Source organism: Astyanax mexicanus, chromosome 12 (genome assembly GCF_023375975.1).
Source record: "Astyanax mexicanus isolate ESR-SI-001 chromosome 12, AstMex3_surface, whole genome shotgun sequence".
NCBI classification, from domain to species: domain Eukaryota; kingdom Metazoa; phylum Chordata; class Actinopteri; order Characiformes; family Acestrorhamphidae; genus Astyanax; species Astyanax mexicanus.
In genome coordinates this window covers 23034151-23061755 of record NC_064419.1, presented here as the reverse complement: position 1 = coordinate 23061755, position 27605 = coordinate 23034151, and the positions used below count along the sequence as shown (strand labels likewise).

At 37.7% G+C, this 27605-nt stretch overlaps 1 protein-coding gene across 8 annotated transcripts in view; it reads right to left on the bottom strand.

Moving 5' to 3' along the window:
* Positions 1-456: 456 nt before the first annotated feature.
* The window catches only part of cabin1 (calcineurin binding protein 1), a 132540-nt gene continuing 105391 nt past the window's right edge, over positions 457-27605 (bottom strand). For 7 of the 8 annotated variants that reach the window (XM_049485525.1, XM_049485526.1, XM_049485528.1 and 4 more), the window contains 5 exons: positions 26646-26720; positions 13210-13513; positions 8463-8621; positions 6388-6575; positions 457-5585 (listed from right to left, as the gene is read on the bottom strand). In XM_049485525.1, the coding sequence (XP_049341482.1) occupies positions 5442-5585; positions 6388-6575; positions 8463-8621; positions 13210-13513; positions 26646-26720 (870 nt within the window). In that variant the 3' untranslated portion in view covers positions 457-5441. The remainder of the gene's footprint in view (positions 5586-6387; positions 6576-8462; positions 8622-13209; positions 13514-26645; positions 26721-27605) is intronic. The other variant, XM_049485530.1, reaches the window with a different exon arrangement.

Below are 27605 nucleotides of genomic sequence, written 5' to 3'. Positions count from 1 at the left end.
TATTTTATGGGGTGGTCTGAACAAATACTGCCTGAAAGATCCAAATTATTATGTGGAATAATAGTTCCTTAAAAACAATTTAATTTATGATTTGTTTTTACTTTTTTTACATCAAATAATTAAAAGTAACTATGTAACTTTTACTCAAAGTACATTTTAAATTGATTACTTTTTTACTTTTACTTGAGTAGATTTTAAATGGGTACTTTTACTTGAGTAGAATTTTAGCAAAGTAAAACTTTTACTTAATTACATTTTTTCAGTACTTTTTCCACCTCTGATGTTGATACTTATGAAGCATCCATGAATCTTTCAGATTTGGCTGTATCCCATTCAGAAGTTTTTTTTTGTACAAGTCTTATATCACGTGTGTACCATTTCTAGTGTAATTTAATCCATCATCTTTTTATGGAAAAATAAAGAGAAACAAACACAGAAACGAAGGGTAAAAAAGTGTTATCAAGTGATATATTTTTTTTAATGCAGCAAGTCAGAAAATAAAGAGAAAATATCAACCCTCTGTAGAACAAGTCTGAGCACAGTAGAAGGCCCGTCTCCTCCACTCAGATACATACATTCTCGGTACAAGCACAGCAGAGCCATAACAAAATAGTCAAATAATCAAATAATCCAGAGAAAAATACAAACATCTTCTTCTGTTTACAGGTAGTTTGGTCAGGCGTGTGTGTGTCTGTGTGTGTATAAATGTCCACTGAATTTACAATTCTTTTTTTCTAGCTTTTCTTCCTTATTCTGCAAAAAAAAAAAATCTTCGAAATTCCACAATTTGAAAAAAATACCATTGCAATACTATTTGTCCATCTACTTGTACAAAACGTTCCTGTAGAAAACAAGAAAAACCTTCGGCTGTTTGGGTCAACGTGATCTATAGTCTGTAAGGGGAAGGCAAAGCCGAGCTGCATTCAGCACAACACATAATGTGTTTTAATAAGTTTCTCACAAAAATATATACTCTCCGTTCTCACTCAGACATGCGCATAATGCTCTACAGCCAGATCAGCACTGCACCACACTTTGTCTGGAATACTTGTTTTTCATACAGTGGAAAAATACAAAAAAAAAAAATGCACCAAATCTACTGGATTCAAATGTGTACAGTGTTACCATCAGGTGGAAGTAGGGTCAGAACTTCTGTAGAAATGTTTTGGTAAACATTTACTTGAGTTAAAGTGCTTCATCAATATTATCAAGAAGGTAATAAATCAATTCTAGCTATAAATGAGTTCTTTTAATAGAGGCCGATGTTGTAAACAGAACCATGACTGATATAACATGCATTCATTTCATTTTTTTTTTTACTTATAACTCATTTAGAAAGTGAAATTATTATAAGCACTTAGACTTTTACTCAAGTACTCTTTACTAACGGTAATTCTATGTTTACTAAAATACAAAAGTATTGTACTTTTCCCTGATCCCTGATTTACACATTAATATAATATTGGTGCTGTTGTAACAGGACCTTTGTTATTTCTAAATGGCAACTTAACAGTGTCTTTCTTAACTTCAATGTATGCTAATGTAATGAGTGGACCAGGAGCACCTGTGGGCCGTTTCTACTGGTTCATTCATTATGAAATGTTCATATGAAGAGCAGCTGCCATTTTCAAACAGAGTTAAAAAAAGGGAAATACAATTTAGGTTTTGATGTGACTGTAAAAATATATTACATCAACACAATATACATGATGCAACATATTTCATACATGTGGAAATCCTGTACACACTTCAATCAAGTAAATTCAAAAGTTTTCTTTTTTCATAATCAGAAGTAAATCTCTTTAAAACCTTTCTATAATCTATACCACTACAAAATACCAAACCCTCACACTCCTTTAAAACTAAACTGGTGCAGATAATCAGTTCTAAGTGTGGTGATATGTACAAACCCACACTCCTTCACAATGCTGGTGGCAGGACTTTAAGCCTGGATGTTTTTAACTCTCCCTCTTCCTCTCTCTCTTTCTTTCTTTCTCTTTCAGCTACAATTCCAAATTCGACAAAAAGGAAATACAGAGTAACAACAAGTACAAAAGAAAATGTTACAGACAAAGATAGAACAAGACTTGTGTGTGTTATACAAAGAAGAGTAGAGAGTCAGTACCAAAACTTCTCTGAACTGATCCATGCCTGCCGAAAAATAGGTTATTAAGAGTGAACAAGCTTTATAGAAAGAGGTCAAAAAGAACCTTCTTTAATGTTTTCAAATCTACAGTTGGAGCGCTACACTTGGCGCACTGCCCCTTGGTTTGGTTTAAACGCACCAAAAGGTATCTTTACAAACCACATGCAAAATTCTCTCTGTTTACTTGGCAGACCTGTCCAGGTTGGGAGCAAAAAAAGTAAATACAAGAAGAAGGTCCTGTTTTCTAGGCTAGTGCAAATTTCTGTGCAGTTCAACAAGAAACGACAACTGACATGGCATTTGTTCATAGCTATAGTAACTTTTTATCTGGGCAATATGCCAGGTTAAACTACACCTGTAGAATGCTGAATTAGATGTTTAGTTCTAATTTGCAGAGCATAGTTAGCTGATAGTTAGGTCAAATCAAGCTCAGATCACGTCCTGACCACAAACTTATGGCCAAGTCCAATTACCGGAACTATGTTCACATCTGCTCAAATGTATCGCACCAAGGGTGAAATCGAACCAGAGTCCAATTCAACCAGATTAAAATGTGCAGTTTTGAAAACACAGCTAGACTGTTTTTTTTATTTAATGAGAACTGAATTAAAAAAATCCATAAATTGGCAAAAAATCTTATACCAAGTTTTGTTCTTCAAGCTAGCTCACAAGATCTAAAATGCTTCCTTTTAAAAATATTAGTTACTTTTTACTGTATTTATGTTTAACAATAGAACACCTCTTCTATAAATTATTTTATAGAATAAAGATGTGTTTACACCCCATGCATAGTATTGTATGTTAGCATTTAAATATATATATATTTAACGTTTGCAATATAACATCATCATATTAAAAAAGACATGATCCACAATATTTTACGTGGCGACAAAATAAAACAAATGCCGTATTTTTTACACTATAAGGCGCACTTAAATCCTTTAATTTTCCCAAATATAGTCAGTGTGCCTTATAATCCGATGAGCCTTATGTATGAATTTCACCAGTCAGGTTGTAAAAAGCAGTAAAGCCACTCCACTACAGTACAGCTTTATACAGGAGTCTCAGTTTAGTTTTCCAGCAGTATTAGCATTAGCCGCTTACCCTGTTATGCGCTAGCTCTTTGGCCGGTTAGAGGTAAATATTATCAGCCTGTAACCTGCTGCTCACCCCGACTAGCAATGCTGGAACTGCATTAGCATTACCTGCTAACCGCACTAAGCGCTAGCTCTTCAGCTGTGATTAGGTGAGTATTATTGTTCTGTGGCCTGCTGCAAACCCAGGCTAGCACAGCTAAAGCAGTATGAGCATAACCCTTAGCGGTTAGCCGCTAATGCTCCAGCTTTAGCGGGAATCTGGAAATCTAAACTTACTGTAAATAAAGAGAAGCAATTTACTCACACAAATAAACAGTTTTCAGGAGAGAAATTTGTGCAGATTAACAACCAGCTCTCGTTTGACTTTTAAGAATTACATAATTACATACATTCTTACATAACTTAGCTTAGCTTTACAGGTCTTGCCACCCAGCAGTGAGACCTGCTGAATTAGAAGGAAAAAATTGCAATACCGCTGTGCCCAAATAGAGTCGCATAAAATTTGCCTTATAATCCGGTTCACTTTATAATCCAGTGCGCCTTACAGTGCAAAAAAAAATACAGCAGTGTCAGTTTTGTTCTGTGTAGTCATGATAAGCTACTACAATTAGCATTAAATTTCAAAAAGTATATAATCAGTCTAAAATGTGTCATCAGTTTAAATAAGGTTTTTGCTAACCTATTCTAAAGCTTGTCCAACCTCAAATAAACAATTAAACTTCAAAAATACAAATGTACTGATAGGCGGAGCCAGGCCAAACCATTCTTCTATTAAGAATCTGTTAAAAGTAAACTTTGGTGGAAAAACCTTTTTACAACCTGTTTTAAAAAATGTATCCGTCAACGCTACTGAAAAGTGTTAACTCATGCCGTCGTTAGCAGGTCAGACTAGACGAAGTCTTGAAGAAGCTGGTAGCTAAAGCACAGACAGTAACACAAGCAGAGGCAGCCATGCTCAAAGCAAGGGGCTTCACCATGGATACCACAACGTCAACCCTAAACACCCAGTACATAGTAACACGTGTAAAAAAAAACACACACACACACACATACACATCTAAAAAAATACAGTGCTTGCATGCTGACTGCTTCAAAGCAAGAAAGAACAACAAGATCAACCCAAATACCCACACATTTGGTTGCAGTCACTGCAGCTCAGCTGTGAGTCGAAGCACCTTGCTTGTGTTGTAAACTCCAATTTCATGGACTGACTGCAGCTATTCGATGTTTCTATCAAAAAATAGAGGAACAAAACTCTAATGTACACTATATGTGCAAATGTTTGTGGATACCCCTGCTGATGAATGCACTACTTTAATTTGTAGAGCTTGCTGACCCAGATGTGCAAATGCACACACACAGCTTGTGTAGTCCCTTTATATATGTACTTCCAATAGTCTACAGTATACAGACTCTCTGAAGCTGATAAACATTAAGCTTTTGGCACCATCTCTAATGCAAGGAATGTGAAAAATCAAAAGCTCCGCAGCAGTGAGCTGTGGAGCACTGGAACTGGAATGATGGTGCTCCATCCAGTACTTTTAGGTTGAGCTGAACAGCAGCAAATCTCCAAAATCTAGTAGAACGCTTTCCCTGGGCAGTAAAAAAGCAGGATAAACCCTCTTTTATACTTTAGATTTAGGAAGAAACAGAAATGAGCAGGCATCCCAATACTTTTGTCCATTTAGTGCATTTAATTTAATGCCCCCCGGCTGTGTTTGCATTAAACAGACTGTCTGCATAGGTCCCTGGTATAAAAGCCTCTGGGTTGTGTAAGAAAGTCACTTGTATGTTGGCTCCGTTTTTGGCCCACAGATCGTTGTTTAGCTGCAGATTTTGTGTGTTTATTTCTTCTATACTTGTGGAGTCAAAAATGGCACTTTTGCAGAATCGTCGATTTACGACAAAAAACGAAAAAACAACAAACAAAAAAGCAAAAATTAAAAACATAGCTTGAGATAGAGCCATGTCTGGAGAAAAGGAGAAAAGCCCTTTTGCGGAAGAACGTGCATACCGCCGCAGGACAAAGAGACCAAGTGCACAGACATCGCAGCGGAATCAGGGAAAACAAGAGAATAAACAAGAGAAAGTTGGTGGAAAGAGAGAAAGAAAGGAGAAAGAGGAACAGGTTTGCCTCCTGAGTGCCTTTAAAGGGTTGTCCAGGGCTCTTTGGCGCCCTCTGGAGACAAGGTCCAAGTTCAAATGTCCATGTAATCATCCTCCTCGTCAGACTCACTGTCCAGCGAGGACTCCTGGCTGGACGTCTCCTGCACCTCCAGCGCCGGCTGCGCCAGGGTGTCTTTCTTTACATTAGCTGCCGACTGAGATGCCAGAATAACGTTCTGAAAAAGAAAAAAAAAGATGAGAGAAAAAGAAAGAAAGAAAAGTAAGTACATCAAAGGCATTATTCAGTTTTTCAACATTCAGCACATACATTTTGTGTTCCATGCATTAAAATATACACGTGTTTGTTTGCTGGTATGTAACATACAAATTGACAACATTTCAAGAGAATAAACTTAATTTTTAACTTAATTTTTAATGTAAGTCGATATGAGGCGCTGTAAAAGCCCCTTATGAGGCAACTTCATTAATCTACTCATTATGAAATCTTTGCAAAATGTAATTGACAACTGCTTTGATCAAATTATGTAAAAATAAAAAAATAAATTGAAACCATCCCTGCATTTCAGTACTGCAACACATTCAAAAAGTTTGGGAGAGGAGCTGTATACGACTAGCAATGAGCTGAACACCGGAATCAGCTCTAGGCCGTCAGCATCAAGTTCAAAATGCAGGTTCTGTCATGGTATGGTATTGTGTCGTTAATGCACACAAATGATGTCACTGAGCAAAAACGAAACAAAAAATATATAACCCTCATAACAATTTATATCTAAAGACAAGAATGCAGGAAGTATGAAACAATAAAAACCCCATTTCAAATACTTTCATTTTCACAATTCCAAAATGTCTTTAGAATGTTTCGAGAAGGAATGGCAGCATTACAAAGTAAAAACCTTTTTTTGAAAAGTGTTGCAGACCTGAAATGCTGGAATTTTCTTTCTATTACTATTTGAACCACCCTAAGGTATGTGGTTCCTACCTCCTATTGCATTAATTTACAGTAGTGTAGCATCTTACTTTCAGCTTCTGTTTGGTTTCCTCGGAGATGCTGCCTTTGGGTGAGAGCAGGGTGGGCGTTGGGGGCGTGACCGTTATCTCTGGGGGGAATTTGGTGGCTGTGGAGGGGATGAGCAGTTTGGGCATGTTGGGGGGGATTCTGGAGCGCACCCGACTGGAGTCCCCCTGCTTCAACGGGTCAACACTCTCTGCAGAAACACAGAATGACAGTCTCACTGTTTGTTTCACAGCAGGGATTATTGATTTGATGCCCTTGAGCATTTACTGTAGCTTGGCCTCTCCTGGCTCAAGTCGTTCAACAACACATTTTACAAGCATGTTAGATTATGCTGAAGTTGTAAAAGCATGAAACATTGTTTAACTATTAAGGATATCTAAAATGTATAACCAGATATGGTTATTGTATGGTTTTATTAGACAGCAGAGCTGCTCCAAGGCTGACCTTTGTGTTTTTTCTGTTTATCTTGTATGGTGTGTTAGTAGAACATGCGCATGTACACTAGGAGGCAGTACTAAACAAGTGGACATCCTCTGCATGCTCTTTTTAAGCCTGTGCATTGTGGAAAAGTCCAGAATACCCATCAATCCTGTTTATTTATTACAATTTAGAAACTAACATCTAACAGCAGAAGGGGGTGCTAATTTGTCTATTTATTAGCAAAAATTCTATAGACATAAAGCCATGAAGAAGAGTGAGTGACTCGTTAGTTTTAGCAAAAATATGGCAGAAAGTGGTAAAAGAGAAAAAAGACAAGTCCCTAAAAAAGGATAACTCAATATGTAAAAAGCTCACTTCCATCAAAAAGCCATCTTTAAAAGTTTGAGGAGGGACAAATGTTATTTCTACTTATCTTCTCTTTTCTATTTGTGTGGTGGCGTGGTAGTGTGGGTCTTGTGGTTTGGAGGAACCTTGTTTAAACAGCAGATTTTATTTTCCACACAAAACAACAAAACAATAAACTTTCTAATATACACTTGTGGTCAGAGTCTGCTGGAATAAGTGGCTAAATCTACCACTTGCTAGACTGTAAGACAGTAAGTCATATCTGGTCCATAGCAGAGTCTCTCGAGCTAATCAGCTCGGTAAACAGCTCACAAGAAAAACGTATCCAGCCTCTCACATCAATGAGCTGACCCCAAATGACCACTTACCATCTTTATATAAACCAAATATACCCCTAGGTAAATCCAACCAGAACAATATACAACAGGTGGACTATGTTGAAAATAGACAACATATAGTCTTTGGGGTTGCTTGTTATAAATGTTATGTCACAGCAGTGACATTTATCACAGCAGTGTTGCATAGTGTAAATTGTTAATAGACTAGTTTATCTGATTTTGCTATTTATACGTATATGTTTGAGTAAGATTAACATTGTTGTTTTATTCTATAAACTACAGACAACATTTCTCCCAAATTCCAAATATTTATCTTTAGAGCATTTATTTGCAGAAAATGAGAAATAGCTGAAATAACAAAAAAGATGCAGAGCTTCCAGACCTCAAATAATGCCAAGAAAACAAGTTCGTATTCATGTTTAAGTTCAGAAATCAATATTTGGTGGAATAACCCTGGTTTTTAATCACAGTTTTCATGCATACACACTGCATTTGGAAAACGTTATGCCACTCCTGAAGCTCTTTCATCGTTCAGAGGGAAGTATATCGGACATTATGTCTACCGTTAACCGTGTTAAAATAAGCTACTTAGGATGAACCACTAGCTAATATCGTCCTTTTTATTACAGTTTTGTTTACTTAGCTTAGCTTTACTTAACTTAGTTAGCTACCCCCCCACCACCACCCAGCGGTGAGACCTTCTGAATTATAAGTTACTTATAGTGTCTCTTAAAATGCGCCTTATAATGCAGTGTGCCTTATGCATAAAAATAGACCAGAAAATAGACGTTCATTGATACTGTGCCTTATAATACAGTGCGCCTTACAGTGCAAAAAATACGGTAAACAACACTTCTTTAGTGATACTGTTGATTCATTGAAGAAAAAAAATAGTCCATTCCAATAGTCATCATCTATTTTCTACTCACGCACGCACGCACGCACGGGGATACCTGTGCTGCTGGTGTGTGTCGAGCAGGTAGCTGGCTCACTGCTGCCCCACTCCTGTGTGTCGTGACTCTGTGAGACTGTGGCCATCTTCATCTGCTGACACAAGTGTGACTCCTGCTGTCTGTACACCAGACCCTCTGGAGCTGAGGCTTCTCTGTCCTCTAAACACACACACACAAACACACACGCACACACACATCAGCGCCAATAAACACATTCTTAATGTCTTCATCCATGCTGTAATATGACCACTGGGTGGCCAAATGCTGCAGGCCATGCATTCTCAGCTTCTGGACAGATCTAGTCTAATCTAGAAGGTTTAAACCCAGTTGCTAAACCAGTTGCTTGTGAAACATTTAAGCATTTAGTCCTTCAGTGTGTCCACACTGAACATCACATACATTTGTAGTCATATTTTATGACCATCTCATTGTTTCTACATTCACTGCCCATCTGATCAACTCCACTGTGCGTACAGGAGAACTTTGTAGTCCTATAATTACAGACTGTAGTCTTTCTGTTTCTCTGCGATTTACTTAATTATCGTCCTTTCATCCTGTTCCTCAATGGTCAGGACCACCACAGAGGAGGTATTATTTGGATGGTGTGTCATCATCAGCGCTGGAGTGACACTGACAGGTGGAGTGGATCAGACACAGCAATGCTGCTGGAGTTTTTAAACACTTCAGTGTCACTGCTGGAATGAGAAGAGAGCTCCACCAACCAAAAATTTAGTTATCTAATAGTGTCCACCTGTGAGCAGTGTCCTGTGACCGTGTACTAATGCCTAACTTCTGCCTCTGACTTTACTTTATCTACAAGGTGGAGCCGCTGAGTAAAACTTCCTAGATAATGGAACAACAGTTCCAAATAAAGACATTTTTACATTAATAACAGTCTCTTTGCAATGTCATATGCTACTTTACGACATATGAAATGCCCTGCTAAGTGTAGTTCAGCCACTGACCTAGTCCTAGAGTCTCTGTTAAACGCAAAATCCACCGGAGATCCTATGCAAACCTGTGTAAACACACAGAGGTGGGTAGTTCTGCTCACAAGTACTACATATTCCCGCTGCAGATGAAAGTGAGTAAGTGGATGTTGGGGCTGTAGGCAAGAAGATGTAAAAGAGAAGATTTGACCTTTAGTATGTCAGTAAAGATGTGCAGGGTAGCTTCATCATGCCTTTCAATAAGTGGTGGAAGAGATAATGAAGGGATGCTGATAATCCTGCAGCATAATTTTGAACCCTTTCCAGCCTCTCGGACAGTTTTTTTTTTTTTATAAATCCACTCCAAACTGGGCTAGCATACTCAAGGACGTATAAAAGTCAAGTATATCTGTTTAAGGAGATCACATGGAAGACTAGCTTATTTTTAAATGCCTAGTTGTGGTCTGTAGTATAAATAAATGCCATGTTAATAAATAAATACATTTATCCTTCAAAAAGAACAGTTAAAAAACCCAGCAACATATTTTTTATTAAGATTCGGTGATCAATACTCAAAATATAGTTACATTATCAATTTGGGAGCCAACATGGGCCACAGGGGAGACCCTGTACTTTTAGTCAGGGCAACCTAAGATCCTACATAGAATATAAATGGAAATTAGCTTTTCATATCTCCAGAAGCAATCCCAAATACACGCACACACACACACACACACTACGCAGTGTGCATCATATCGTACTCACACACACGCCTAATGCAATATTCTACTCCATCGCTCCATCTCCGTTTCCTTAGCAACTGTGCGTGGAGCATAGAACACACTGGCTTGCCCAAGAGAGACTCCACTCAACACCTATTCACCATCTGCACGTGTGTGTGTGTGTGTGTGTGTGTGTGTAACTACATGGCTACTTGTGTGGCAGACGGTAAAACTCAAACTTGATGCCACCAATTTTTTTTAAAACACTAAAAGTACTAAAATGCTAAGTTAAGAAAAAAAATGTAATTCTTAGAACAAAAATATTTTTTAAGTTAAACAAGCACTGGATGTTAATCTACACAGATTTCTATCCTGAAAACTGTTTAATTGGGTGAGTAAAACGCTTCCTTTTATATATAGATTTCCAGATTTCCTGGGTGCTAACTGCTAGCGCTAGCCGCTACACTGAGGAACCTTGAGAGTTCCGGTTAAACAGGGCAATATTAACTAGCGGTTCGTCCCATGTAGCTTGTTTTAACACTGTAAACATGCAGCCTACAGTCCGATATACTCACTTCTGAATGGCCAAAGAGCTAGCAATTAGCTTAGTTAGCGGCTAATGCTCATTACGAGCTGACTGGTAAAATTCATACATAAGGCGCACCGGATTATAAGGTGCACTGATAATTTTTTGGGGAAATTTAAAGGATTTTAAGTGTGCCTCAGAGTGTTAAAAATACGGTCCAAGCCTTTTGTTGCCCACAATCACCATCAGGTTTTTGTGGAAGGAAATCTCAAACTGAATAAATAAAGAAGCTAAAACTGGGGAAGGTTGTAGATGTCTCTACTAGGCTAAAAGCTAACTGTAGACAAACTGTGTTCTCTCAATTATCTGCTCCCTTATAAACAAACTAGACTATCTAATCTGAACCAGACTGGAGCTAAACTCACATCAGAAGGTATAAACACAGGGAGGCAAGGTATGACTGAGGCTAAAAGTTGTCCTGGCTACAGTTTCTTCAGCCTTTCATCAGTGACCTACCATAAAAGAAAAATCAATGTGTGTTTTTCTGAAGTAAAACAATCTGGTTGTAAACTCTCTATGCTCTACTGTTCTTGAGCTATTGTGAAGACCACAGGAAGTTTGGAGGTCTGTAGTGATTGACTGCAGAAAGTTGGTGACCTCTGTTTACTATGTGCTTCAGTACCTGCTAATCCCACTCTGACATTTTTTACGGAGACAAAGTGAGTTGCTTTTATTCCCAGTTGCTATCAATTTGTCACAATATCACTGCCAGTTGACTGAAATATTTAGTAGTGAAGAAATTGCACAGTTGGCTCAGCCTATCGCAGGACCGTGCTGGAATTCACATCCGCTTCTGAGCTTCTGAGAGCGACCCATTTTTTTTTTTACTAATGTATTTAGAAGCAGTCTGCATATCTGCTATGCCTAGATGCTTGGTTTTATACACCTGTGGTCATGGAAGTGATTGGAGCTAGTGCTGGGCGATTTTCATGATTAGTTTGGTTAACTCAAATGCGATTTTTAAAATGAAGTAATCACGATTTTATATATTTACATACAGACATTTTATCTTTTTATTTAAAAGAATATCCAAAAATGCTACTCATTTCTGAAGTGTTTATCGTCTTTACCCTGGTTACCGGCACCTCCCACAGAGCAACATGCTCATATTTTTTCTAAGCATTCAGCCGAGGAGTGAGCTTATACCGAAAAAAGTTTCAGCACTGTTCCAGCACTTTCCACACAAACACCCGGTGGAATAAAGCATACATTTCGCTATAAATGAATCCTATCATTTCTAAAAATGGTTATTTGTCAATTTGTTTAGTCACAAACCCGCGTTCTGAAGTGACTCAAGTGTCCGCGGCTGTGTGTACACAAGGTCAGTGTGTGATATGACAGCATGGGCTTGCTAAACAATATTTTGAATCATTGATTCACTCAATGAGTCGACTCAACCCAAAGCGTCTGAACACCTAACAGATCACATGATTATTTCATCAAATATCAGTGAAGTTTATGTGTCTCAGCTTTTAAACGTCTTATTTTCTGGCAAATATATTTACATACTATATACACTTTATAGACAAAAGCATTCACTCACCTATCCCAATCATACAGTGTATGATTGGGATAGGTCTATACAGTCTATACAGTGTATTAACTAGGGGTGTCACGATTTCGATATTTTATAGAAATCGAATGAAATTATGGTCTCGAGCCTCGAAGTCAAAAGAGGATCGAAGATCCCTCCCTTAAGCTATGCAAACACGCGCGCTACGCAAATGGACATTGTGACTGCTCAAAGAGCAGCCCTTTCTCCAGAGAATTTTCACATTCTCATCTCCTTAAAAAAAAAAAACTTGAAAATATAAAAAATAACAGTTGTTTTGTCTAGCCTCAAATATGTTAATAGTTCTGGTACCTTAAGGAGCATCTTTCTCTCAGATAAAGTTAATAATATATCTTTATTTAAAAAAAAAAACTTCTCATTCTCAGGGACCGAGTCTTATTTTTCATGTTTACCTGTTATAGTAGGACAGAGTTCAGTTTGTTATGGCTCTAATTGTTCTATTATTTTGTACATGACTGTTCCTGTATTTTTTTATTATTTTTTATGTTGCACATTGCTGTTTTAATACTGCTCACTGCTGTTACCAAAAAAAGCCACTAGATGGCATTACATATATATCTTAATTAAATTATTTAAATTTGACCATGTGGTGTATTACAGATCACTTGTATCACTTTGCATCACTTATATCAAGCCCACCTTTTTGAAATAAGATATTGTACATTTGATGAATCAAACCAATGACTGACCATAGACTAATCTAAAACTGGCATAGGCCTCTCTGCTGTAAAAATAAGAAAATCGAGAACCGAATCGAGTCGAATCGTGACCCTAAAATCTGAAATAAAATCGAATTGAGGATTTAGAGAATCGTGACACCCCTATTAATCACTATGTATGCATCAACAAACAAAAACTCAAACTAAATGCATTCCTTGGCACCAATAAGAACATCTTACTCCTGAACAGATTCTAATTTCAGGCCAACTTGTCTTACCTGTATGGGGTAGGAACGCCATGCTTGCTATTGGCTGACAGTGCGTCGTCCTGGGCTGGGATTGGTCCTGCGGTGTCACAGGCTGGCAGTAGAGCTGCGTAGGTGTGCTGGGCGTATGCGAGTGTGAGTGTGTATGGGAGTGTGTGTGAAGTGGTCGTGGAGTCTTGTTCAGCTTGCCGTCATGGTCCTGGGCAGGTAGAGGGTGTGTGTGCATGTGCAGGCATGGAGATGAGAAGGAAGCAGGGAAGAAAATGTCTCGCTGCTCTTTGCTGAACTTGGGGGTGATGGGGGCATCACTGGAATTCTGTACACAAGAGAAAAAGGAGATAGTTAGTCATAATTTATGCGTGAAGTTGATACAGCTGTTTTTTTTTATCTCTGCAAAGCAGTATTTACATAATCTTAATCTAAAATTGATAACCCTTTACAATAAAGATATATTAATTAACAGTACTTATGACAGGATGTCTCAGTTCATTATTAAAAATATATATATTTAGTTTTTAAACACTGGATAGTATTTCTGCCCCACCCGCTCCTACCCAGATGCGAAACTCACACGGGCTGCCAGATTGAAACACAGTGACGAACAATGAAGTCTTACTCTGTATATAATCAGAGAATCTACAGCTCTGGGAAAAATATTAAGAGAGCACTTCAGTTTCTAAATCAGTCTTTTTGATTTTGCTATTTATAGGTATATGTTTGAATAAAATTAATAAATTGTGGTTTTATTCTAAAAACTACGGACAACATTTCTCCCAAATTTCAAATAAAAATATTGTCATTTAAAACATTTATTTGCAGAAAATAAGAAACGACTGAAATAATAAAAAAGATGCAGAACTGTTAAGACGTCAAATAATGCAAAGAAAACAAGTTCATATTCATAAAGTTCATAGAGTTCCGAAATTAATATTTGGTGGAATAACCCTGGTTTGTAAACACAGTTTTTATGCATCTGGGCATGTTCTCCTCCACCAGTCTTACACACTGCTTTTGGATTACTTTATGCCACCTCCTGGTGCAAACATTCAAGCAGTTCAGCTTGTTCCGATGGCTTACGACCATCCATCTTCCTCTTGATTATATTCCAGAGGTTTTCAATCTGGTAAAATTAAAGAAACTCATCATTTTTAAGTGGTCTCTTATTTTCTTCCAGAGCTGTACATACATTTCAATCTCAGATTTCCCATCTCTAAAAGTGTTACAAAAGTGCCCCCTTTCAGACGAACTTGAAACTGAAACACTGAGCAGTAGATTTCCAAACCTAAGTTCACTTGTTACCATATTACTTATTACATACAGAAAATACACGTTTTACGTTTCAATAGCAAATAAGCTCTAAAATTCACTCAATTATTAAAAATAAATAAATTAATTAAATTAAGTGGATATTTTCCATTAGATCTATGCAAAACCCTTACATTTTTGATGACCCAACGCTTTTATTATACACTGTAGTGCACTAGCAGATTAATGGCCCAGAGTGGGAATAACCGAGACGACAAAGCTGATGTTTTAAGGTAAACTTGCTACTAATATTATGTTCTTTTTGCTATAATTTCGTTTAGAAACAAAAGCCACCATCGCCTCAGGTATCACAGGAAGCATCACGTCATCACATAATTTGTCAACCATTGACAAAACCCAATTACATCACCTTATCACCCAGGCTTAACATGCACTTTGGATGCTAATTGTTGATGTGTAACTTTACATTAGCTGTTAGGTACATTAGCCTCTACATTACGTTATAGCTAGACGTGGGCAAGATAATCATTTTATCGTATCATTTTACAAACTTTTTTCTGAGCATCTTGTGAACGTCATTGCTTAACCTTTTAGTCTTGTGTATGCAGGCCTATGCTTCAGTTCTGAACTGTATCGCTTCCACAACTGTGGCACCCAACAATTATTTGTTAAAATAATGTATTATAAAGATCTCTGCATCAATTGAATAATTTATACCAAACCATAACTTTTTAACTTGCTTTAATGGGTAACATGCTGATATTTTTTAGCTTTATAACTATATCAGAATAAGGTACAGACATCATACACACATAAGAAACTAGCCTCGACCTGTCTTCAAGTCTCGGTGAGTAATCTAGCTCAGAAAAACTATTGCAATCCACTCGTTTACAATTAAATTAAATGGCATGTTTAATCCTTTTTTTTGTTAATTAGTTAATCCTGATTAACGGGACTAACTTAAACAATTACAATTTGAAGCACAGGGATGAATATAAAACGACATTTAAACAGCAACGTTTAAACTCTGCCAATACGAATGGACTTTGTATGCATGTCAAAATACTATATAGAAAATACTACAATTAATAAATAACTGTAAATACCATAGTATAACTTTTATTATAATGTCCACCTCCATCTGCAACACAAACCTATAGAAACAACTTCATTACAGCATCTCAAACTAAAACATCAGAGGAAGCAAAGTAACACAATTTAAACTTTCTACTTAAACTGATCAATCAGATCGTGTGGTGTGGCCTACCTGCAAGATCCCCCTTTGAACCGCCCAGCGCCTCAGCAATACATGAGTGTCACCAGCATTCCCACAATCACACAATCAGCAAACACAACGCCCTAACGAATCAGCACCAGGGTCTCCAGGCTCTCTGAGGGAGTGTGTGTGTGTGTGTGTGTGTGAAGAGTGAGAAAGAAGATAGAGAGACTCAGAGACAGAGAAAGAGAGAGAGAGTGTGTGATGTGTGCGTGTGGTGTGTGTGTGTGTGTGTCTTTAGAGGACCACTCAGGGACACACTCAGAGCTCCACAAACAAACCCCACAACAACAGTATCTGTCGTTGCCCAGGCAACCTGGCCGAACGCAGCCAATAGCTGATCAAACGACCACGCACTTTTTTTTTTCCCCTCCCTCCCTGTCCGAGTCTCACTCTCTGACCAGAGAATGAAAGAGTGAGGTTTCGAGCTGTGTGCCGGTCGCTGTCGGGAAGGCCAAAAAACGGCGTTAGAGCATAGAAACATGTTACTGGCTGATGTATAATAATGGCTTGACAATTTATCTTTCTTAAAAATTATTGATATAACGGTGGCAGTGAGCCAGAGGTGTATGATTCTTCGTATACAGACAACAAAATTGGAGTGAGCTCCTCAGCAAACTTCTTTAAAAAATAGCTGGAAAACCCATTTAGACCTGGACTTTTTTTTTTTTCTATTTTGCAGAGATTTTACTGCGGCCAGTAACTCCTCTTTAGTGAGGGTCTCAACAAGCTGATTTAAGGCTTTTATATTAATCAAAGGTGTATATATTTTGATCAAAAAACGCTTTCAAAGTGGGCTCATCCCCAGGAGATTCTGAAACATTTAATTTAGAGTAAAACTATATATATAAAAAAAAATCTACGTCTGGTACCTTGTTCATTTTTTCTTTGACTATAGTTATGGTTGTGCGTTGCAAGTGTGTGTGTGTGTGGAGAAGATGCTGTATTGAGCAGCTACTTGTCAAAAGTTTGGGTACGCCGCACGTCCAGAGGAACCTACACAGCAACGTGCAAACACATTATAACCCGATTTATGCAAATTAAATACATTACTTAGCAACCACATACCAACATCATAGCAACCATCTAGCAACCACTTCACAACACTACTGCAACCACCTATAAACACCGTAGCAAAGATCTAGCACCTGTTTAGCAACACCATAGTAACCACCATGGATACCACAGCAACACCTTAGCAACAACCTAGCGACACCATAGCAACACCTTAGTAACCACCCAGGAACTGCTTAGCAACACCATAGTAACCACCATGAATACCATAGCAACACCTTAGCAACCGCCTTAGCAACAGCATAGCAAGCATCATGGTGAACGGTGGGAGCCATTTTTGCTGTGTAACCATCCTGCGTTCAACCTCCCTTCAGGAAATACACTTTTCTAGTTCGATTTGTTGTCTTTTGACGTAACTGCTCGCCAAGGACCTTCCCTGTCTTCTCACCATTCTCATATGTCTTGCAATTAATTTTAATGGTCATATTTTTTGCATATTTTTGTTTTGTAGATAGAAGATTATATTCTGTCTGTGACAAAAGCCTCTTTTGTAGACCTCAGAAGAAAGAGATCAGGATGGCTCGACAATTTAAATGTGTATTGAAAATCAATTTAGAAAACCTGGAAGGGGAATGCAAAACTGCTCTTTTCTGAAGTTCTCGTCATGTTTTACAGAAACGTCAGTCACTGTATGTTCAAACCGTTCTGTTGAACCAACTGTTAAGCATAGTGGTGGTAGTATCATAATCTTCAAATTCACAAAACAGAGATGGAAATATTGATCGGCTATATGCATCACGTCAACAAGTCCTGTTGTTCTGGGATGGGGTACATTTTCGTACGATGACGTGAAGACTTTTTACAGGCACTTTGACAGCCCAAAATTTATGCTAATGAGGTCCTGCAACCAGTGGTCTGAGCTTTTCTGAACACACACTCCACTGTGCTATTCCAACAGGACAATGCTCGTCCGCACGCTGCTGCCGTGTTAGGACGGCATCGCCAGACCTCTCTCAAATAAAACATTTGTGTGATGATACTGAACGCAGGATTTAATGCTGCATCCAAAAATCCACTGCATATTCTTTTCTCACTCTTATCCGAGGGTTTCATAGTAACTACTCACAGTGATCACAAATAAACATCTGTTTGCAGCTCATTAGAGTAGAGTGGGAGGTGCTTATATTGTAGAGGTTTGTTTTACAAATTGCTGTGACAAACGTTCTACTAACTGTTAACCATGGTGTTGGTAGCCATGGCCTTGTCCCTTAACTCTGTTACATGTATTCTGATATTACCCAAAACTGCTTATAATACAAATGTTCATTATAACCTGCTTATGCTTTAATAAGTAGAACACGGTTAAAGTACATACAGCTCTGGAAAAAAAATTAAGAGACCACATCAGTTTCTGAATCAGTATCTCTGATTTTGCTTTGTATAGGTTTATGTTTGAGTAAAATGAATATGGCTGTTTTATTCTATGAACTACATACATTTATTCCTAATTTCAAATAAAAATATTGTCATTTAGAGCAGTTATTTGCAGAAAATAAAAATGCAGAGCTTTCAGATGCAGAGCTTTTATACTTGGTGGAAAAATCCTGGTTTTTAATCACAGTTTTCATGCATCTTGGCATGTTCTCCTCCACCAGTCTTACACACTGCTTTTGGATAGCTAAATGCCACTCCTGGTGAAAATTCAAGCTTGTGATCATCCATCTTCCTTTTGATGATATTGATGATATATATATATAGAGTTTTTCAATTTGATAAAATAAAAAAAAAAAACTCATAATTTTTAAACTGTATCTTATATTTTTTCCCAGAGCTGTAGATCCCATTTCATGGCGGGTGTCACCGTAAGCAGACAAAATTAAATATTATGTTAATGCTATAGTTAAGCTGGTTAAGATCTCCACCTATCAAAAAAAACTTAGAAATATTGTCTCAACCCTAATATCTCACTCATGTTTCTGCAGCCTTCAGCTATATCATAACGCCCTGGCTGCAGATGGAGGAGAGAGAAATGAGAGCAAACATGTGGGCACTGGAAGCCACAGGCAACACGAAGGACACCCGTTACACAACAGCTGTGCTCATTTGCAGCCACCAGAGGGCTACACACATTAAACTTCACAGTTACTGACACAGATTCTGATTTATAGAGACAGAAAAACAAGACGACAGTAACTTCACATAGGCTGTAGCTTAGCATTCAAAGCAGAAAAAAAGTCATGCAGAGTTAGATGTACTGAGATAGCGTTAATCAAGCATTGGGTTATACCAAGTTCACTAGCAGCTTAAGTATGAGCTTGTTACTATGGGAACAGTAAACGTAGAAAGTGCTGAAACATACAAAGAGAAGAAATGCTTCGCCTGTGTTTTTTCATGTTCACAAACCCATGATTACATCACAGCCTGAACTGTACTCGAGTGAAGTTTGTCGTTTTAAAGTTTGTACCATAAGAAAACAGGAAAAGCCCACAGAGGGAACGTTTTACAGTCAGATTGAATATTTTGTCACAGTAAGCAAGGGTACGTTTGGAAGACTGAAGGTATTTAACACCAAAAACACTGGACCATCTGTTAAACATGGTGGTGGATGCATCACGCTCTGGGGCTGTTCTGCTGAAAGTGGAAAATGCAAATCAATGGCAGAAAGTGCCAAAAATGCTTTGCTCCTCATAAAAATTTTGCTCCTCTTCATTTTGAAATCACATTTTCTTCACCTAATAACCCTTTAATATTTTTTTAAATGTGTTGCAAGACTTGAAATGCAGAAAAATTATGTATATTAATAAACAAAATTAATTTGACCAGAAAATATTCATACTGTGTAAAATTAAAATAAATGTAAAAAAAAAAATTATGTTAGCATTTTCCTTATTGTCCCAAATTTTTCATTTACACATTAACCATCCTTGTAATCTCTGTAACTGCTGGTGAAGTATTAAGTGTTAGATTTATAATAGTTCCACAGGTTAAGTAATTGCACACGTCAATTGTGACTTGTGTGTAAAAGGGTGAGTGTACTTTCACTGTCTGCGGTGTAACAAGAACTGCGATTGTTTTTGAATATTAAGAATCATAATTCAGATTTTATCATAGAAAGATGGAGAAAGTATTTTGCTATCTGTAACTGACACTATATATTTATGTGTAATTACAAAACCTGTTAGTTTCCAAACTTTAATTATTATGCAACAATGCATAGTTCCCCCGAAGTCAGACTGTTATTACAAGGATTGCTAACCTGTAACTACACAGTTAGAGAGAGACCCATTTTAAAGCAGGACCACAGTTTTATTTTTATATATCATTTTTTGCATTATAAGGCACAATTATTGGGCACATTTTACACGACATTTGTAAGGAACAGGAGTGTAGCAATGTTTTCCTTCTAATTCAGCAGGTCTGTAAACTTGTAAAGCAAAGCTACGTTAATCAAACTAAAGAGTAGTTCTTAAAAAAACATTTTTAGATAAGGCAGACAAGTCAAACGAGTGCAGGATATTAATCTGCACAGATTTCTCTCCTGAAAGCTGTTAATTTGGGTGAGTAAAAAAACTTCCATTTATTTACAGAAAGCTTAGATTTCCAGAATTTCCACTAAAGCTGGAGCATTAGCATTGGCGGCTAACCGCTAGCACTTAGCGAGGTTAGCAGGTAATGCTGATGGTGCTCCATTAGGTGCTCCAGCAGGGTTAGCAGCAGGCTAGAGGCCAATAATACTCACCTCTGTGAATGGACAAAAAGCTAGCGCTTAGTGGGTAATTCTAATACTAAACTAAACTGAAACTCCTATATAATGCTGTACTTCAGCAGAGTGGATTTACTGCTCCTTACAACCTGACTGGTAAAATTCATACATAAGGCGCACACAGGATCATAAGCCACACTGACGATTTTTGGGGAAAATGAAAGGATTTTAAGGACGTCTTATAGTGCATAATGGATGTAACATTTTTAATATTTATGGTACCTGTTTATGATATTCAAGTGAAAGTATACAAAAGAAAATCTAAAAAGAAATGGAAACATCAATGTAAATAATGGAGAGACAGAGAAAGAAGAGTCAAAATAAAGCATACATTTCATCATAAGTTTCCATCGTCAACTGTAGATAATACATCACAGATTATGGTACAGGCCAGGGTTACTCAGGGACGAGTGCTCGGCCCTGTTTTTCTCCTAAACTTTCAAACTTTCCTGAGCACGTTGCATCCCCTCCTCTCAGTCGTTCTCCTTTTCTTGAAAGCATTAGCTGACTCAAACGTGAATACTTTCAGTCCAGTAAACACGCACACACAAACAAAGCCTCCCCCGCTCTAAAGGCTAGCTCCCCTCTTCAGCTGGCCGGCCCATCTGGAAACCCAACGTACCTGAGAATGGCAGAAGTCCTGTGGGCCTGCTCGCATTCAGCACAGCAACACACAGAGAAAAAACTCCTGACTAATACAAAGAGGACGGATCTCAGGAGGCTCAATAGGCCCCCAGCAATTATGGAGATGAGGATTTAAAAAGGCTTAAAGGGGCTGGCCGCTGTACGTCAACCGGCGCTATGATTGTGTTCATGGGAGAGGAAGAGACATGAGTTTTAATTATATTGCCGCTGATGTTAAAACCGGGGCTTACAGCATGGCTGCTGTTGGTGCGATATCATTGCTTCCGTTTGGGGGAGATGCCCGGCGGAACTGAAAGGAGTAGTTATCAGATACTTACTGGCTTTAAATGTTTCCGAAATTATACAAAAAAAAAAAAAAAAAGGGCTGATTCGAGAACTACCATTAATTAATACAACGCTGATATAAAAAAAAATACACTCATTGAAAGCCACTTACTATGGGTGTTAAAACATAAGGATTCCTGTTGGGAAAAAAAAAAAAATTTTTTGCTTTTATATAAAAGTGCTTCATTACTCTCCACTTCCAGGAGGTTGCAAGGGGTTTCTTAGTTGTTTCATATTGGTTGCTTAGTTGGCTGATATTGTATTTCATGTGGCTTCAAATGTGCCTCAGGTGGCTGCTAGGGTTTAAAGTCCTTGACAGATATGTCTGCTGTCAGTTTCATTCATAGAATTAGGTTTTTAGTTTAATCTCCTGAATGAAACTCTGTGCTTTCTTTTGCCCAGGCAGAGTTAACATGGTCTCAATTGACTTCCTCTGCCCTGTAAAGTGCACTGTGTTGGACACGACATGGCAGTAGGGGTGCAGGAAAAAATTGCTCTGCGTGACAGTAGCTGAGCTCCGCGGTAGAGTTAAAAAAGCTCCGCACAACATTAGCTGAGCTCCGCAGTACAGTTAAAAAGCTCCGCGCGCCAGTAGCTTAGCTCCGTGGTACAGTTAAAAAAAAAACTCCGCGCGACAGTAGCTAAGCTCCGCGGTACAGTTAAAAAGCTCTGCGGGACAGCAGCAACAGGACAGGAAAAGTTAGTCTACAGAGAGGCGTGTAGAGTCGTGTTACAGTGTTTGTCGTTGCGCCGCTAAAGTATGGAGGATGAAGGAAAAAATATCCAACCAATTTAAAAGAATCAGAAAAAAATCAAATTATGATCCCAAGAATCAATTCTAAATTGAATTGTGGGATTCCCAAAGATTCGCAGCCCTACATGGCAGAACCACCACCAACAACCAAGCAGTGTACAGTACATCTTATCTAAAGCCAATTATATTCTAGAATAGTTTAGATAATTTCTTATTTAATATTCAGTGACTGACTGTTTAAACGTTTATTTTAGTAGTGCTTAACATGTCATTTGAGACAGGGCATCACAGTCTCCATTTCACAAACTTGCAAAGCTAGCAAGAAAACTCTCTCTGAACACTGGATTGTGTTTTGCTCTTTCTCACTCTTTCTTGTTTTGCATCTTTTTACCCCTTTGTGCCTTTTGGATTATTTTCCATTTTGTACTCATTCCAAAACAAAACCTTTTTTCTACCGTTGTGGTAATTGCGCTGATATAATTGCAATAATACACACAATTGTGCTCGCTCAAGACTCCGGCTAATGATGCCAAGCAGCATGATCCAGAATTTGAAGCGGTGATCCTCAGATCATAGTGGCAGGACCTTAGTCTGCTGGACCACTAGGAGCATCCGCCAATTATGCACTTTTCAAAAAAAGTTGTCTGATTCTGAATGTATTTCCCAACCTCTCAGCATAAGAATAAAGTGCCCATGTGATGAAAAAGCAGACCAATTACATTCTTCAATGCCACGACGATCCCAATACTAATACAGACAATAATGACAAAGATATGAAAAATGAAAACAAACAACCACAACAAAAGAAGGCATGGTATCTTCTGCATTCTGCACAAACACAGGAGCCTCTGTGATGATGCTGCACCCACTCACTTTTTCTTTCAGTCAAACCACCCCTGAACCCACGCTTCCCACTGGCAGCCGCACTTCCTGTTCAACTTTCTTCATCTTCAGATTAAACGAGAGGCAGGAAAGAGGAGAACCACCTGTTGCACAAATGCTTGCTTTTCTGCACGAAGCTGAGTAAACACTGAGGCAACAATCTTATTACAGAGCAGAACACTGTTCATCTAACAGCTCTATATATGAGAAACCATCTCCACCTGCATTAATGCACTCTTAACTAGAGGCAACAACTTTATATAGTGATGTTAATCAATAAAACATATATATATTCTGATTAATGACAACAATATGTTATCATTCTTCTGTGGTTTATCACACTATTTTTGCAGCTTAATAATGGATATTTAAATGTATATAAAAATACAGGACAGCAAAGTGTAATTCTATTTATTAAAGTGATGTCAATTGCTTAAAAAATGATATTAATCTCAACAATCTTCTGTGATTAATAATGAAAAATCTATATAATGCTGGCATTTCCCTATATTTTGGGATGGAGACAGAAATAATTGTGCAGTAGAGCCTTTTTTGCTTTATTATATATCTCAGAGTAGTTTTGATATTTTTTATATTGAAGTCAATATACTTTCAATGTGCTAGATGAGATGAGTAAATCTTTAATGCAAGGCTTTAGGAAAGGAAACATGCCAAACTGTGTTTGTATATACTAAGGGTGGGCGATATGCCCATAAAATAATATCACAATTTCATGGTATTTTTGCGATAATGATACTCTTGGCGATATGACAAAACACTGAATTAAAAAAAAAAAAATCAAGAACACATTACAGCAACTGAGATACTAAAAAATACCAGAATTGTATTTGATTTGTAATAGAAGTCAATGATCCAGAATGTCATGAAACTAATAATGCACTCCAAATATCTCCATATATCCAGAACTGAAGTTAAATAAATGATACTGAACTGACATATCTGTCTTTAGTAGATATATAATGGGAAATGTGAACAGTGTGAATTATTCTTTTGCTAAAAACAGCAAAAAAGCAGTACCTTGATGTGATAATTAGGGGTGGGTGATATGGCACGAAATGTCAGGGCATAATATTGTTTACAATATTCAAAACTGGTAGGGATATTATTGCGTACAATACAATCTGGCACACTCCTAGTATGCGCTTGTGAAAGAGAGAGTGTGGTTGGTAAAGTTATCATAAATTAAACATAATCTATCTATCGCCTGAAGTCGTCAGTAGGATACTGTGTTGACCTCTATTAATAAACCCTCTAATGACACATATTAAGCTCTGTAAACTCTGTGATTAATTTGCCTCCATATTCGTTGCATGCATTAGCGCATTCACGTTGACAACATTACTTTATATTAAAAAGTCTTAAAGGGTTAAAGGGTTCTTCACACTGATAAAAAAAAACATTCTATTTTCTATATAAAACCTTTTAGAATGGTCCTGTATAGCACAAAAAATTGCTGCTGTAACCGCAAGTGACACAGTTCAGCCACATCTCTGTTTAAAAATAATAATGTGCATCAATCCATATTCCTCTATGTTATGAAACAAATAGATTAAAATAGCATAAGAGAAAAGAAAAGGAAAGAGTATGAATATAGGAGCAAGAGAAATGTCTAAGAGAACCTGAGATCCATTATAGAGCTTAGATTCTCTGCCCAAACCCATCCCGGGCTTAAGACTTAAAGAAGTCTGTGACGTAAGCATTTGTTGTTTTATGTTATTTTTATTTTCTATAAAGCTATGGCATAACAATCACAATATAGCAAAGTAACAAATTAAACTGTAATTTAAAAAAAAAGTTGCACAAGTGCGCAGAGCACACTCCACCTGTCCGTATTACGCACTTGACTTGCAGCGCTATGCAGTGCAGTGCATAGCCTTATTAATGTTTTTTGTGTTTTTGCACTTAGACCATAAGCTTAGTATAAAAAAATTGGTTGTTTAGAAATTATTTTCTATTCTTAAGCCATGTTGAATTTTATTAGTTTAGATGAAAGACATTCAGACATCATTCTTGTAGTCTAATTTACCGATGTTTAGACTGTGGATCATTGTTCGCATTATTCATGTTTTAATCTTTCCGAAATCTGTTCTTAATAAACATTTTTTTCTTGTGATGTTAATTAACATCATTCTGAACAGAATGATAGTATATGAGCGGGTCTGGCAGATATTTTGAGCCCGATCTAAGCTCTAATCCAATAGCTGATTAAACAAGCTACAGCATGCTAACCACCATTAATCAAAAGTAAAAAAAACAACAACATGAGAGCAGAGAGAAACACATTTAAGAAAGAAAAAGGTAAACGAAAAAGAGGAGAAAAAGGAAAAAAAAATAAATAATGAAAAATAATAAATAAAGCAGGAAAAATAACATAAAATAGATAACAAAATACAGAAAAAAAAGAAAAATAATAAGGAAAACATGGTGGATTATTGGGTGGTTGCCCTGATCTTTCATGTGGTTGCTAAGATGTCTGAACATAAAGATTACTTGTGGCACATCAGGTATGATGGGGTTGCTAATATGTTTCTTGTTGGTTGTAATGATTTTTCAGGTGGTTGCCAGCCAAGACGTGCTAAATAGGTTGCTATGGTGTTGCAAAAGGTTTCCTGATGGAATTTATGATGGTTGCTATGGTATTTCAGGCAGCAAAACTTCAGTGGGCAGCTAGGATGGTTGCTGAGGTATTAGACGCTAATTTAAGTTCTTGGCAAACAAAGAATGACAGAAAAAGCTAGAAGAACAGAAACATAAGAAGGTTATAAACCAAAAAAAAGAAAGTTAGACTAGACTAGTTTAACTAGAAAAAAGAGCAGCACATTTGTATTCGTCTGACTGAAACTTGAGGCAGAAGCTGCCTGTAGTGTTTTCCTCTCTCTCCCGCACTCGCGCTCTTCCTCTCACTCTCACTCTCAGCACATCTGACTCAAGCCACTAAGAATGAGCATCTTCTGGAGGAGTGTTTTGAGCTGCATTAGATCCACAGACAAGGACTATCTTTCATCCTCCATCTAAAATCCATCGCATTAAACTTACATTAAAGACATGAGAAAAATAGTGTTATAGTGTGAGAGAGAGAGAGAAAGAGAGAGAGAAGGAGAAAGAGAGAGTGTGAATGGACAGAGATAAAGGTATAGATAGTTTGATGTTTTGTTTACAAAACAAGTGCTGCTTCTTAACTATGGACCCCATTTATACAGGATAATACAAATGTGTGAGTTTAACATTTGTGTACATTAAAAACATAAATATTTAGTTGTGATTTGCAAATACTGTGCATTTCCACACACCCACTGATAAGCGATTGGAGAAAAAAGTCAACCTGAGGATCTGAGCCCATGAGGAGCACAAGGGGCTCAATGTGTCAGTAAATGAATATCAGAGTGGATGATTTGCATTGCAGAGGGAAAAACACCCATGGGGTGTTATTTCCTTGCTAATTTGAATGTGTTTGTGAGCAGGTGTGTGTGTGTGTATGTGGTGTGTATGTGGGTGTGTGTTACCTGTCTTTGTGTCGATGTCGCCATCTGAATCTGGCAGAACTTCACGGCCTGATCCAAAGCCACGTCCTCGTCCACCTGCAGAGAAACAGAGACAGTAGAGTGAGCTAACAGGTTCCCTCTTGCCACACTGTGGTCAGTGGTCTGGTCACACTGTGGTCATTGGTCTGGTCTTAAACCACTTTATGGGCATATAATCTTCTATTGGTAACACTTGCAAGCCTCAGGTTGTTCCATCTACTGTGTACCTTTAAGGGTGCTTTCACACCTGCCTTGTCTGCTCTGGACCTTCAGGCCTTTTAGTTTGGTTTGAACCAAAATGGCAGATGTTAAAGGAAGTGTGAAGAGAAAAGGACCATATTAGCGCTATTCCACCACTCTGTTTTGCGAACCTAATTTTGAACCGTTCGCTGCTTCCCACCAACAAAAGTAGGTTCTGGAGCCAGGAATGTTTGTTTGCAGCGGGAAACAAATAATACTAAGTTATTCAGTGCGAACCATGACCCTCTGTTGATGACCAACGATTTTGAGTTTGTGCGTTTTGAGAGTTCCACTAAAACTGGTAAAAACGTGGGACTGGTTCACTGAAAAGCACTAAAGTTCTTATAAGCTTGAACAGAACTGGTTCAAGAACTAGAGTTCTTTTGGTAGAAAAACGCTCTATAAGTGGTTCTGGGCCCAAATGATCTGAATCATGATTCGGTTTGTGTGCAGTGTAAAAACACACTTTTGGATGGTTCAGACTTCTGGACCAATTACAGGAAGCTGTAAAAGGACATCATACTGCAATAAACAAAAAAAGAACAAAAATAACTGGTGCAATATAAGTGCTACAAAAGGGGCGCCACACACATGGTCTCAACAGATCACATTGAAAATCCCGTATCTACTGTAACTATAGACTAAGCATAATTTATTGCAGTAGTATTTCTGAGTTAGGGACAAAATATTTTATTTTATAGT